Source organism: Nerophis ophidion, linkage group LG17, assembly GCF_033978795.1.
Source record: "Nerophis ophidion isolate RoL-2023_Sa linkage group LG17, RoL_Noph_v1.0, whole genome shotgun sequence".
Classification (NCBI taxonomy): domain Eukaryota; kingdom Metazoa; phylum Chordata; class Actinopteri; order Syngnathiformes; family Syngnathidae; genus Nerophis; species Nerophis ophidion.
The window spans coordinates 14,620,253-14,634,600 of NC_084627.1; the positions used below are offsets into that span (position 1 = coordinate 14,620,253).

General features: G+C 40.7%; 1 protein-coding gene and 1 long non-coding RNA gene across 12 annotated transcripts in view; one reads left to right on the forward strand and one right to left on the reverse strand.

Moving 5' to 3' along the window:
• dnm1a (dynamin 1a) overlaps positions 1-14,348 on the forward strand; it is a 102,531-nt gene that overhangs the window by 48,387 nt on the left and 39,796 nt on the right. For 8 of the 11 annotated variants that reach the window (XM_061876369.1, XM_061876367.1, XM_061876371.1 and 5 more), the window contains one exon: positions 1,613-1,726. In XM_061876369.1, coding sequence (XP_061732353.1) covers positions 1,613-1,726 — 114 coding nt within the window. Of the gene's footprint in view, positions 1-1,437; positions 1,468-1,612; positions 1,727-14,348 lie in introns of all 11 variants that reach the window. The other 3 variants (XM_061876364.1, XM_061876365.1, XM_061876363.1) reach the window with 1 other exon arrangement.
• LOC133536141 (uncharacterized) lies at positions 10,234-11,064 on the reverse strand. Its single transcript, XR_009802385.1, has 2 exons — positions 10,872-11,064; positions 10,234-10,776 (listed from the first exon to the last, which is right to left on the reverse strand). It is a non-coding gene; the product is annotated as an uncharacterized LOC133536141 (long non-coding RNA).

Here is a 14,348-nt window from a genome sequence, read left to right on the forward strand (position 1 = left end):
AGCACTGCCCTTTACAGTCACTTTCTTTGTTGCAATTCTTGTAAAAACAATGTTATGTGAAGTTCCAGCTGTAAGCTAATGCAAGCGAGTAAGACCAAAAGGTCATGGTGAGGGTTTTAGAGTACTTCAAACATTCATACAGTTACAAAGGGTACAACAGCGCTCACCTCAAAACACTCTTATTTTGGGGCACTCTTAAGTTAAGGTAAAACTGTATTTGTAATTGTCAAAAATAAATTAGCTGCTGTACATGGTAAAATGCAATAAACAATTAAATCATTGAAGCTTTAAAAACAAATGACCAAGATGTCTAACTGTCCCACGAGTATAAAAAGAAGTTAAGTTATAAATTGTCTGTCAGGCTGGTCCCTGACAGTTTGGTTTTGTTTTAGTTTTTCCTCTGTGTATGTCTTTGTTTCCTCTCAGCGCTTTTATTAAGCCTCTCCGCCATGGAAATCTCTGCAGGGTTCGAATTTGGCTGGATTATTCCGTCACATTTAGTTGTTGACGAACGAAAACCAAGATGCAGAGACGGTGGCAGGCATTGAATAAGAAAACATAATTTAATGTCCAAAGATGTAAAAAATAAAGAAGAAACACAAGGGTACAGACAAAAGGCGCGCACAAGGCAGAGAACAAACTTGGCTATGAACAAAAACACTTACTGTGACACGAAGGGACTATGGCACGAGCAGAGTGAACAGATGTAGACACAGCTACAACGATAAGTAATAATGACATTGACAGGTAGTGGTGAAATCGACACGACAATAATCCAGCACTGACTGGAGGACAAAGCAGGTTTTAATAATTGCGGGCTGATTGACACCAGGTTTGTCCAGGTGCCAATCAGCCGCAGCTGAGGGAAACAGCGCTCAGGGAGAAAAGCAGGAAATGACCAAAATAAAAGCGCTGACAGGAAACAAAGACATACAGTACACAGGGGAAAAACTAAAACTAAACCAAACTGTTAGGGACAAGCCTGACATTGTCAACACAATAAAACAGTGTAACTTTTAAAAATGAATGACATACATGTACGCCAAAGGCAACTCACACTTTTTACACTCCTTGTCGAGGTTCTTCATTTGGAATAAATGTAGCAAACGAGGCAACCAAAATCCAAAGAATAACCACACATGTAGAGTTAATCATTTAATGCTCGCTGATTTTGCAAGATTAGTTTTTTTTTGCAACTTTGTTGGATCATTGAAACATGCTGCTGCATCTGATTGCATGGTATGGAAAACGTTTGACATTTGACCTTTTAAGTAGCCCTACCCCTCCCCGCTACTGCTTGCTGTCCCAGCAGCTGGCTATGGCATACAAGCACTTTGACCGGTAATATATGCAATTTGTCCGTATTTGTACCCCGCATTTCACAAAGAGCCTTCCCTGGCTTTTGAGTTGTAACGTTCTCTCCACATTCTCATCCAGCCGGAGAGAGGAGTTAACGATCGGTTCAAGGTAATTAAAGTCGCACATCACGAACTGTGTGTGTCAATAGCGACAGATGTGTAGTATGTGAAGGTGTACCTAATGTCTTGGCCAGTGAGTGGAAAGTGTGATTTCGATGGTGTGTGTTTATTGACAAACCTGTTGTGTTGCCCAGGTGATTCGGAAGGGATGGCTGACCATCAACAACATCAGCATCATGAAGGGCGGAGCCAAAGAATACTGGTTTGTCCTCACCGCTGAGTCCATGTCCTGGTACAAGGATGACGAGGTGATGTGTTTTCACTTTCTCACACACACACACACACACACACACACACACACGCTCAAAAATGTACAATATATATATATATATATATATATATATATATATATATATATATATATATATATATATATATATATATATATATATATGTATATATATATGTATATAAAATATATTTCACTACGTCCAGCTTGTACAGTACATGATTTCCTTTTCGGTGCCATTTTTGCTCAGCCCTTCTCAGTTTTTATAAGTTACTGCCAACGATGAAATGATACATTTTAATAGCTACGGCAGTAGCATATAGCATATAGCAGTTAGCATCCCATGACCCACAATGCACTTCTGCCATGACCCTCCCCCGCCGAATTCTTATTGGTTGACGTGTGTGTGACGATTGCTGACATTTTCTTTGTCTCTTCCGCGAATAAGATATATAATGTTATTTGATATTTTATGATAATGTGTTAATAATTTCACACATAAGTTGCTCCGGAATATATGTCACACCCCTGGCCAAACTATGAAAAAAACTGTGACTTATAGTCCGAAAAATACGGTATATATATAATATATACATGATATATCGTATCGTATATCATGTTAGTCCTGCTCGACATCCATTGCCTTCGGTCTCCCCAAGAGGGCGGGGGGGTTGCCCACATATGCGGTCCTCTCCAAGGTTTCTCATAGTCATTGTCATCCACGTCCCGGACTGTCTTATTGTGGCGGTCCGCTCCCTGTACGATCAGTGCCAGAGCTTGGTCCGCATTGCCGGCAGTAAGTCGAACACATTTCCAGTGAGGGTTGGACTCCGCCAAGGCTGTCCTTTGTCACCGATTCTGTTCATAACTTTTATGGACAGAATTTCTAGGCGCAGTCAAGGCGTTGAGGGGTTCCGGTTTGGTGACCGCAGGATTAAGTCTCTGCTTTTTGCAGATGATGTGGTCCTGATGGCTTCATCCATCCATTTTCTACCGCTTATTCCCTTTTGGGGTCGCGGGGGCTGCTGGTGCCTATCTCAGCTACAATCGGGCGGAAGGCGGTGTACACCCTGGACAAGTCGCCACCTCATCACAGAACTTAGAACTATATATTTTATAATTGTATTTTGGTTTTGACACTGTAAATTGTATATACATGTTTATATGTATATATATGTATATATATATATATATATATATATATATATATATATATATGCCCGATTGGAGCTGAGATAGGCGCCAGCGCCCCCCGCAACCCCGAAAGGGAATAAGCGGTAGAAAATGGATGGATGGATATATATATATATATATATATATATATATATATATATATATATATATATATATATATATATATATATATATATAAATATATATATATATATATATATATATATATATAAATATATATATATATATATATATATATATATATATATATATATATATATATATATATATATATCTTGTCCAGGGTGTACTCCGCCTTCCGCCCAAATGCAGCTTAGATAGGCTCTAGCGACCCCACGACCCCGAACGGGACAAGCGGTAGAAAATGGATGGATGGATGGTGTACTAACCCACCACAACTGGTATTATAAAATGATTCTCATTAGCATCTTCTAGTGGCCACATAGAGAATCAACAATTCATACTTCAGTATAAGAAGAAGAAAATGTATTGTAAACATAACGATGATTTCTGTAGTTATTATACATTTCAACAACCATATTTTTATCTGAGTAACAATAAATTGATGCACATCATTGTCTATTTTAAAAACTTTAAAAAAACAACTGAGTTGCACAGTACAACCTTAAGCAGGATGAACGTACTTTTACATTGGTCGTCTTCCAACATCCGAAACTTTTTTTGTTTGTTTTCCATGTCGTTCTCCAAAAACTCCTTCCATCTCCTCTGTGCCGCGGTTTGAGTCGACACTTTTGTTACCGGGCGGATTGGTCAAAGAGAGGTCCCACCATGATGCTTTTGTGGAATTATTAGGAACTAGCTAAGCAGTCTTACTGTCTCTGGGGTGTGGCCACAGCCGCTCTAGTCTGTGTGTGTGTGTGTATATATATATATATATATATTTATGTATATACAGTATACGCGCGTATGTGTGCGTGCGCGCGCGTGTGTGAGTGTGTGCGTGTGTGTGTGTGTGTGAGAGAGAGAGACTAAAACAGACCCCCCAGCATGTCAGACACTAAAAGCTGGCACCCACATGTGCATACCAGAGTCCCCCCCCCCCTTCACCCCTTTGCCCTACCCTGCTCCCAATTACACACACACATAATCTGCTTCTAATAAACATACTTTGTTTCAAAGCAGGGGCACGAATGCAAAATGGGATAGTTGGGCAGGACTGGAGAGAGGGTTCAGGTGGGAGGGGTCGACTTTTGTTAGCAGCACACGTAACTAGGACCATGTGAAAGGTAAGGGGAAGTGGGGGGCTGGGATGGCGAAAGGTTGATGCGGACATGTTGCTTTTCCCCTCCTCCTTCGCCTCGTATAGATGTTTAAACCAGAAGGAACGCTTCCCTCCTCCTTGTGTATTTATTTAAAGACGGAGGGTGCAGGGAGGCCTTAAGTCAACATGTTAGCAGCTATAGTGTGGGATTTCCAGTCCAACATATTTACATGAATCCCATATAAAATACACAAAAACCATCACTTTTATTGGCGTCACAGGGAAAACCCCTCGCTATAGTTTGGCATGGTGGCACCCGCTTACCAAATCAATCATTTTGGCTTGAATGTTGTTATTTCTGTGTAAGTGTGTGATTCAAAGCCTCCTGGTCCACATTACCACAGGACATGCCGTTTTTTTTAATCAGACGTCTCTGTGGCATAAAAAACAAAAAAGTAGAGTTGGAGATAGAAGAGAAATATGCATAAAAAAAAGCGAGCCACATGAGTGCCTGTTTATAGACTTCCAGCACGTGTGGTATCCATTTGTTCTTATTAACATGTTCGTTCACACTATCTCTCAGTGGATTAAATGAGTGAAGAACTCTGCTGTCCACATGTGGAAAGATACTTTTTTTTTTAAGTGTGCACATAACTAGAGTAACACATTGTACGTTCTCAAAAAGTGGCCTCCACTCTAATTGATGCCATGTCTCAAAGCATTGCTTGAATCATACAAGCATCTTCCCTCCACCCCAGTTACTGTAATGACTTTTACTTATGAGCGAAAAAAAAAAAAAAAAAATATATATATATATATATATATATATATATATATATATATATATATATCCGATATTCCAATATTTTCCAACTCTTAATTACCGATTCTGATATCAACCGATACCGATATATACAGTCGTGGAATTAACACATTAGTATGCCTATTTTGGTTGTGATGCCCCGCTGGATGCGCTAAACAATGTAACAAGTTTTCCAAAATAAATCAACTCAAGTTATGGAAAAAAAAATGCCAACATGGCACTGCCATATCAATTATTGAAGTCACAAAGTGCATTATTTTTTTTTAACATGCCTCAAAACAGCAGCTTGGAATTTGGGACATGCTCTCCCTGAGAGAGCATGAGGAGGTTGTGGTGGGCTGGGTTGAAGTGGGTGGGGGGTACTGGTAGCGGGTGGGGGCGTGTGTGTGTTGTAGCGTCCCGGAAGAGTTAGTGCTGCAAGGGGTTCTGGGCATTTGTTCTGTTGTGTTTATGCAGCTTGGAATTTGGGACATGCTTTCCCTGAGACAATCCTGATACCCACTACAACTATGGAAAGTACTTTACTTTGAGATTCAAAAAGTGCGTTATTTAAAAATTTTTTTTTTTTAAACATGCCTTAAAAAAACAGCTACAAAAACAATGAAGGCACACAGCTTTAGTCCAGAGTATACTAGAGTAGTAAATTAAACAATAATATAGTCCTCCTTTAGTGCAAGACTGCCTGGCATACTGTAGAACAGGACATTTTAAACTGGGCTCAATATCAGAACATCCGGTATGGGCATTTACATCAAATATATGATTTGCCGGAGAAGCTGGACAGGAGAAAAAAAAAGAAATTGAAAAATTTTAAAACGATACCGATAATTTCCGATATTACATTTTAAAGCATTCCGTCAGTCCGATATTATCGGACATCTCTAATATATATACACACACACACACACACACACACACGCACACACACACATACACACACACACACACACACACACACACACACACACACACACACACACACACACACACACACACACACATATATATACATACATACACATATCTTCCGGACTAAGGAGCGCAACAGGATATATGCCGCACCCACTAAATTTTAAAAGGAAAGAAAACATTTTTCCATATAATAGACGTGTCAGACTATAAGCTGCAGACATATTAGTTGCAAAATACGTACACAAAAGCATTTTGTAAATTTTTATTTACATACTTTAATTCAAAATGGTGTCTGTAACACGGCAGTAAAACGGCCGATCCAACAAAACAGAAGTCATCGTCATAGACCTAAACAGATTCACTAAGTCCACAGTGACATTTTGGTGAATTCACTTAGTAATTTTTGAAAGTGAAACATTACAAAAATAATGCCATCGTAAGTTAATAATCCTGACAAAGGCACTCATAAACGTGCTAGCATAGTACCTAATGTTAACGACGCAAACTTCATTACATTACCATAGCGAGTGCAAATGGGCAAAAAAAAAAACCCTCCTAAAAACATCACACCTGGGTAATTGTTTTCGTTATACTGTAAAACTTACGAATGTTGTGTAAATATTTGTAAATGAGCCTCAGTCCAGAAGAGCGCAGTCCTAGGATCTGATTCTATTCATAATTTTTATGAACAGAATTTTTAGGCGCAGACAGGGCGTTGAAGGGATCCGGTTTGGTGGCTGCAGGATTAGGTCTCTGCTTTTTGCAGATGATGTGGTCCTGATTGCTTCATCTGGCCAGGATCTTCAGCTCTCACTGTGAAGCGACTGGTATGAAAATCAGCACCTCCAAATCCGAGTCCATGGTTCTCACCCGGAAAAGGGTAGAGTGCCATCTCCGGGTTGGGGAAGAGATCTTTCCCCATGTGGAGGAGTTCAAGTGCCTCCGAGTTTTGTTCACCAACGAGGGAAGTGTGGATCGTGAGATCAACAGGCGGATCGGTGCGGCGTCTTCAGTAATGCGGACGCTGTATCGATCAGTTGTGGTGATGAAGGAGCTGAGCCGGAAGGCAAAGCTCTCAATTTACTGGTCGATCTACGTTCCCATCCTCACCTATGGTCATGAGCTTTGGGTCATGACCGAAAGGACAAGATCACGGGTACGAGCGTTCGAAATGAGTTTCCTCCGCCGGGGGGCGGTGTTCTCCCTTAGAGATGGAGTGAGAAGCTCTGCCATCCAGGAGGAGCTCAAAGTAAAGCCACTGCTCCTCCACATCGAGAGGAGCCAAATTTGGTGGTTCCGGCATCTGGTCAGGATGCCACCGAACACCTCCCTAGGGAGGTGTTTAGGGCACTTCCGACCGGTAGGAGGCAACGGGGAAGATCCAGGACATGTTGGGAGGAGAGGAGCTGGACGAAGTGGCTGGGTAGAGGGAAGGTTGGGCTTCTCTGCTTAGGCTGCTGCCCCTGTGACCCGACCTCAGATTAGCAGAAGAAAATGGATGGATGGATAGATTTAAGTCAAGAGTAAGTCTTTGTGGAGAGGCGGAGCCGACGGGCCGACGGCAGGGCAGGGCACGCTGCAGCCCTGCCCAAGATGGCGGCAAGGAGGCGGAGAATGCGGCAGAGAATGCGGCGGAGCGGCGAGGCGGGGTGTCCCGGTGTGTGAGCCACGCACCTGAATTAGATTGCGACAGCGTCGCTCCTGGCACGCCCCGCCTCCTTACCGCCATCTTGGGCAGGGCTGCAGCATGCCCTGCCCCGCTGTCGGCCTGTCGGCTCCGCCTTTCCACAGACTACTAATTCAGTGGTAATATTTAAGTGGAAAAGTAGTGGAAAACTTGGACCCCAGGTAAAAAAGGTCAATAACATTTTTAATAATAGACTACTATACAGTATATTATTACTATTATTATTATCATCAATATCATTAAATTAAATCATATAGTTTCCATCCATCCATCCATTTTTTACCGCTTATTCCCTTTTGGGGTCGCGGGGGGCGCTGGCGCCTATCTCAGCTACAATCGGGCGGAAGGCGGGGTACACCCTGGACAAGTCGCCAACTCATCGCAGGGCCAGATAGACAGACAACATTCACACTCACATTCACACACTTATGTAAAGATAAATAAATACCTTACCCCTAATAAATGCCTGCTCTCTTCAGTTGACTAAATGAAGGTCCTCACAACTATGAGGAAATAAAGTATAATTTGAGAGTGGTTAGGTTTATGGCATATTATTCAAAACCACGTTGAAAATGGCTGTTTTCTACACATTTCATTTTTTCTATGCAATCTTGCTGTTGTGTTTTGAGTGTATGCATGCATTGCATTGTGTGTGTATTGAGGTTGTGTGTGTGTGTGCACGTTGTGTGTGTGTGAGTGGGCTTCCCTGCTAAAGCCGCCAAAGTGCCAGACTCACCCAATGATCCCAGCAGTAAACATTTTTAGAGGGGGGCCTCGCATTGCACTCGCATGCTTACTCTGAGGTGTGTGTGTGTGTGTGTGTGTGTGTGAATGTGTGTGTTTGCATGCGTGTGCGTGTGTGTGTGTGTGTCTAAGCATATGTTCCTGCTGTGTGTGTGTGTTTGCTGCCAGGGCTCTAAATGGAAACAGGCTTGCTGCTGGTTTGTGGTTTTCATTGCAGTCCATGACGCTCTAAGGCAAGACGCCAGTTTTGCATTGTTTTTGCGTCTTTAAGAGGCAACTTTAGCTGTGTTAAGGCAGACTGGAACCTTGGGTTAAACTTGGTGGCAAACAAGGCTTTGGGGGGTCAGTGAAACGTGACGTCACCACTGTACTTTTTTGTTCTTGAGCGTTCTAAACTAAGACTTTGAAGAAAAAAAATCGACGAGACAATGACAGAGTGGGTGCTTGCAACATTTTTGTGTGCTCTCTGCACATACTGTGGTCATTTGAGGTGGAGACATATTTGTACATTTGCAGTCTGACGTTGCTTTGACTTCTTCTATTCATATTCTGCGAGGCTGAGCCTTTAGTGACCATTTTGTTTTAGATATTGAATGTTGGTAGAGGAATTGACATTATTTTTTGTAGTCCTGCACCTTTTTGGGCTCTTTTTTATCTATTTGTCATGAGGCTTGCAACTATTTTTCACAACTTGGACGTTAAATACCTTAAAATAAGGCTGAAAAACTTGAATAAATTCAATAACTTAAAAGAACCCAAACTATTATGTTTTTTAATCTAGTATTAAGTGCATTTATCTTTCCAATAATTGTAACACATGTCACAGTGTAATAATGAACACTTTTCAAGATGAATGGTTAAAATAGTTTGGTGTTTTCTTAAGTCTGAAAATAAAGGTTTTGCAACCAATTTTCCTAATTTAGTATTCAAACCATGAACAGCAAATGGTTCGTAAATTTTGATGGCATTCTAAAATTATTTTAGCAATGCACCAATTTTAAAAACTTCTGGGGTATTTTAAAACATTTTGAAAGTCACAAAGGTAATGTAATTCCAATTTTAAAATATGTTTTTGTATTCAAAAAGTTACATATGAAAAATCCTCTAATAACTTTGAAATACTAAAAAAAAAATTTTAATGGCACGAAAGGTTTGTTTCAAAATTGAAATTTTAATAATTAAAGAAATATATTGGAATTTATATGTAAAAAAATGCTACACAAGTTTTTTTTTCTTTTTTACATTTGTACATTTTCTTTCTTTTTTTGTATTTTATGGAAAATATATGAAAAATCCCAAAAGTAATAAAATAGTTTGGCGGCAATTTTTTTCCTTTTTTTTTCTCAATTATTTTTAGACCTGAAAAAGTAAAAAAGAAAAAAAAACAACTTCTATAGCATTTTTTACATATAATTTCAAATATTTTTTTCAATTATAAAAATACAAATTTTGAAACAAACCTTTTGTGCCATTTAATGTTTTTTTAATATTTCAAAGTTATTAGAGGATTCTAATCACAAAATGTGTATGTTTTAAAAGTCACAATATAATTCCAATTTAACATTTGTTTGAATATTGTAAAAGCCAAAATATTATAGTAGTATTTTCCTCACATTTGAAAGTATTTTAAAAGTCACATTAAAAAAAGTTTGGTGGCAACATTTTGTATGTATTTCAAGTATTTCTAAACATGAAAAGGTTAAAAACTAAAAGGTTATATAGCAATTTCTCAATCCATCTTCTATGTATTTTTTTTACATATGTAAAATTATTTAAAGTATTTTAAAAGACAACACTTTTTAAAAAATCTGTATAATTTTTTTAAATTATTATTTTATATGTTCCAATTCAAACAAACTGAACTGTTGGCCGACATAAAAGACTAAAACAAACTAAACTAATACTAATATGTAATGAAGATGTTCAAGAGAAATGTCAAATAAATTACAAATGGAAGCATCTTTATTTCACGTTTTATAGGTCGATCATCACAAACAAATACATGATAATAATTTATGACATTAAGAGCAAGTTCACTGCCGCAGGTTCTCCATTGTTGTCGTTGTTGTTTTTTGATGCATTTAAGGCCAGGCATCAGTATTCAAGATTTTTGCGGTGGTGGTGGTACATTGGTGAGGTGGTTTTATACGTCTCCATCTGCTGGTCCTTCTGGTCCCGTGCTTCCCCGAAGCCAGCCTAACCAATGTGCAGACTACTGTACAACCACTACTTCCTGAACAGGTAGTCTGAACACTGGGCAGGCGGGCCGGGCTCAAAGGATGCTCGCTGGTCAGTCCTTTTGGGTTATTTTTTTTTATCTTTTTCTAAAAAAGTGTGGATGCTTCTACTTACCAGAGCTGGGCTATAGATGAGGGGGAGGAGGAGGAAGAAGAGGAGGAGGAGAGGTGAGACGGAGGTAATAGCCACTGATTGGCAGATTATGAGAGGTCCCCTCCCGCTTCCCGCTGTGAGGCGCATTCCTCGCATCTGTGAAGAGAGGAAAGACGTTGGAAGTTTTCTCTTGTAGCGTAAAAAAGATGCAGGTATAACTTTTTCAAATAATAAGTCTTTAGAGTACCTACCTTGGATTAGAGCCTCTTAGGTTTTTTTTTTTGTTTTTAGGTTTTTTTTACATCTTTGGCTCCTCACTTTGATGGTACCAGCCAGCCAAACACTAACTTTTCCCCATTCTAGTTAAAAAAATTTAAAAAAAGACCACAAAAAAAAGTCACTCCGATGCGTCCACCTTGCTGGAGGCTTGACGTGGCAAAGGACTGACCACCAAGAAGTTTCCTCTCCAGGAGACAGAAGGAGGAAAAAGGGCAAGCGGGAGAGAGAGAGAGAGAAGATAGGGAGAGAGAAAGAGGAGGAGCTCCCCCACTTTTCCATTTTTTCCCCCCTCTTCTCTGTCCCTTTCTACTTCCTCTGCACCCTCCCTCGATTTGTCTTGAACACCCTTCGCCCCACCCTCCTCCATCACTGCACGCCTCTCTGGCTTTGAGGGAGAAAGTGGAGGGTCAAAGGTGAACAGGAAGTGAGAGCCACTCATTCATTCGTAAGGAAACTCTTCATCCTCCACCATCCATTCGACTGTACATGCGATCAATGATGGCTTGCATGATGGAGGGATGAAGGGAAGAGGCGGAGGCCAGGGGTAGGAATGTCTGCGTTTTGTTGGCGAGCGGCGGGGGGAGGAGGAGGAGGAGGCGGGACGAGGAGGCCTTGTAATAACTCCAGATGTGCGGCTCTGTGGTCTCCATCGCGCTTTCGCTCCCTCTGTTTTTGCTTCTAAAGCTGATTTCCTCTCGCTGTCAGGGCTGAATAAAGAAGCCTTTATGCAGCCCCTCACAACACACATGTGCACGGGCATTGGGGAAGGGGGGGTGGGGGGGTTGCATACGAGGGGGTAAATCAGAACCAGAACAAATGCATTTACAGTAATGTGCAAAAAGCCTTGGGCCAAAAGCCTTTGGACAGTAACTAAAGTGAAGACTTTTAGCTTTAAAGGTCCCATATTGTGCGAACAACAAAAATTGGGACGGCGTGGCACTGTTGAGAGAGTGGCTGTGCCAGTAACCCGAGGGTTCCTGGTTCCATCCCCACCTTCTACCATCCTAATCAAGTCTGTAGTTTCCTTGAGCAAGACGCTTCACCCTTGCTCCTGATGGGTCCTGGTTAGCGCCTTGCATGGCAGCTCCTGCCATCAGTGTGTGAATGTGTGTGTGAATTTGGAAATAGTGTCAAAGCGCTTTGAGTTCCTTAAAAAGGTAGAAAAGCGCTATACAAGTATGACCCATCCATCTTCTTCCGCTTATCCGAAGTCGGGTTGTGGGGGCAGAGGCCACTCTCCCCAGCCACTTCGTCCAACTCCTCCCGGAGGATCCCGAGGCGTTCCCATGCCACCCGGGAGACATAGTCTTCCCAACGTATCCTGGGTCTTCCCCGTGGCCTCCTACCGTTTGAATGTGCCCGAAACACCTCCCTAGGGAGGCGTTCGGGTGGCATCCTGACCAGATGCCCGAACCACCTCGTCTGGCTCCTCTCGATGTGGAGGAGCAGTGGCTTTACTTTGAGCTCACCCCGGATGGCAGAGCTTCTCACCCTAAGGGAGAGCCCCGCCACTCGGTGGAGGAAACTCATTTCGGCCCCTTGTACCCATGATCTTGTCCTTTCGGTCATGACCCAAAGCTCATGACCATAGGTGAGGGTGGGAACGTAAATTGAAAGGTAAATTGAGAGCTTTGCCTTCCGGCTCAGCTCCTTCTTCACCACAACGGATCGATACAGCGTCCGCATTACTGAAGACGCCGCACCGATCCGCCTGTCGATCTCACTATCCACTCGTTAACAAGACTCCGAGGTACTTGAACTCCTCCACTTGGGGCAAGATCTCCTCCCCAACCCGGAGTATAACCCATTTACCGTAACTGTTCACTACAGTTATTATTGTGATATGTATTATTATATGAAATATTATCCTGCACCAAAATTAATCTATTATTATTCTTCCATAATGTTTTTCGTCCGCCTCTCAAACCATTCATCCGTTTTCATCCCGTTCAAGCGTCAAAACGTTCAGCGCTTTCAGGGCATGCTGACTCATTCAATAAACGTAAACCATAATTTTGACATTTCTTTTACCCCTTTTTTTCTTAGGACTACTCCTCCCACATGTTTGAACTAAATCAAACTATTCCACCAATGAAACATTTGTCTTGATTAGGACAATAAAAATTTGTATTTTTTTAACCCCCAAAATGATCGATTTTTACAGTATTCATTATTTTCCATTATATTGGACAATACAATTGGTACCCATTCCACAATTTTCACTTACGGTTGTTGTTTCTTTCTTCCTGAAAATAACCTTGAATGCAAGTACATGTTCGACACTATCATAGAATGTATCTGTTGAAGTAAAAAACAACAACATTTATTTAGTCTGGAATGAGCAAAAACGCAATACCTTTGCAGAAATGCATTCTGGGTAATGTGGTCACTTAATATTGTTTCTGTAAGACAGAAAACATGACACAAACCTTCCTAATTTTTTAGAAATCACTGTTTGTATTAAAAATTCTTCACCCATGAGAGGATTTAACAAGAGCAGTTTTGTCCTACTAATTTATGCGATCTTTGAACGCACCATAGTTTTTTGTTTTTTTCATGTACAACTTTCTCAGACGCAGCCACAGTAAGACATGTTTTATACCACTCCTTCTTTGTCTAATTTTGTCCAACAAATGTTTCATGCTATGTGTGAATCTACAAATGTGATCTTTATTATTGTTATTGACTTGTATGGAGTGCTAATCAGGCATATTTGGTCAGTGCATGACTGCAAGCTAATCGATGCTAACATGCTATTTAGGCTACCTGCATGTACATATTGCATCATTAGGCATCGTTTGTTCAGTTCAGTTCAGCTATATTTGAGCTCATTTAATATCCTTTACTTATGTCCTCACTGTATTTAATTTATATTTGCATGTCTGATAGTTGATTGTGTGATATGTCATCATAGACCACAGAAAACATTACCAAACTTGCCAAAGATAGTGATAAATCTATTAGAAGAAGACGGCCTGCTGTTTCCTTTAACTTAGACAACACATATATACTTTTGCCCATTCTAAGCAAGAAATAGGAGTAATCTCAACCACAGAGAAGCCTCCGTTTTACTAATGTTTTCCAATGTTACAAAAATGTGTAGAATAAATATTACATTTCAACATTTCTATCAATAAAGATTTGTGTTAGCCTGTGAAACAGTCATTTTGATAGTTAAAGGCCTACTGAAATTAGATTTTCTCATTTAAACGGGGATGGCAGGTCCATTCTATGTGTCATACTTGATCATTTCGCTATATTGCCATATTTTTGCTGAAAGGATTTAGTAGAGAACATCGACGGGAAAGTTCCCAACTTTTGGTCGCTAATAAGAAAGCCTTGGCTGTACCGGAAGTAGCAGACGATGTGCGCGTGACGTCACTGGTTGTGAAGCTCCTCACATCCTCACAATGTTTACAATCATGGCCACCAGCAGCGAGAGCGATTCG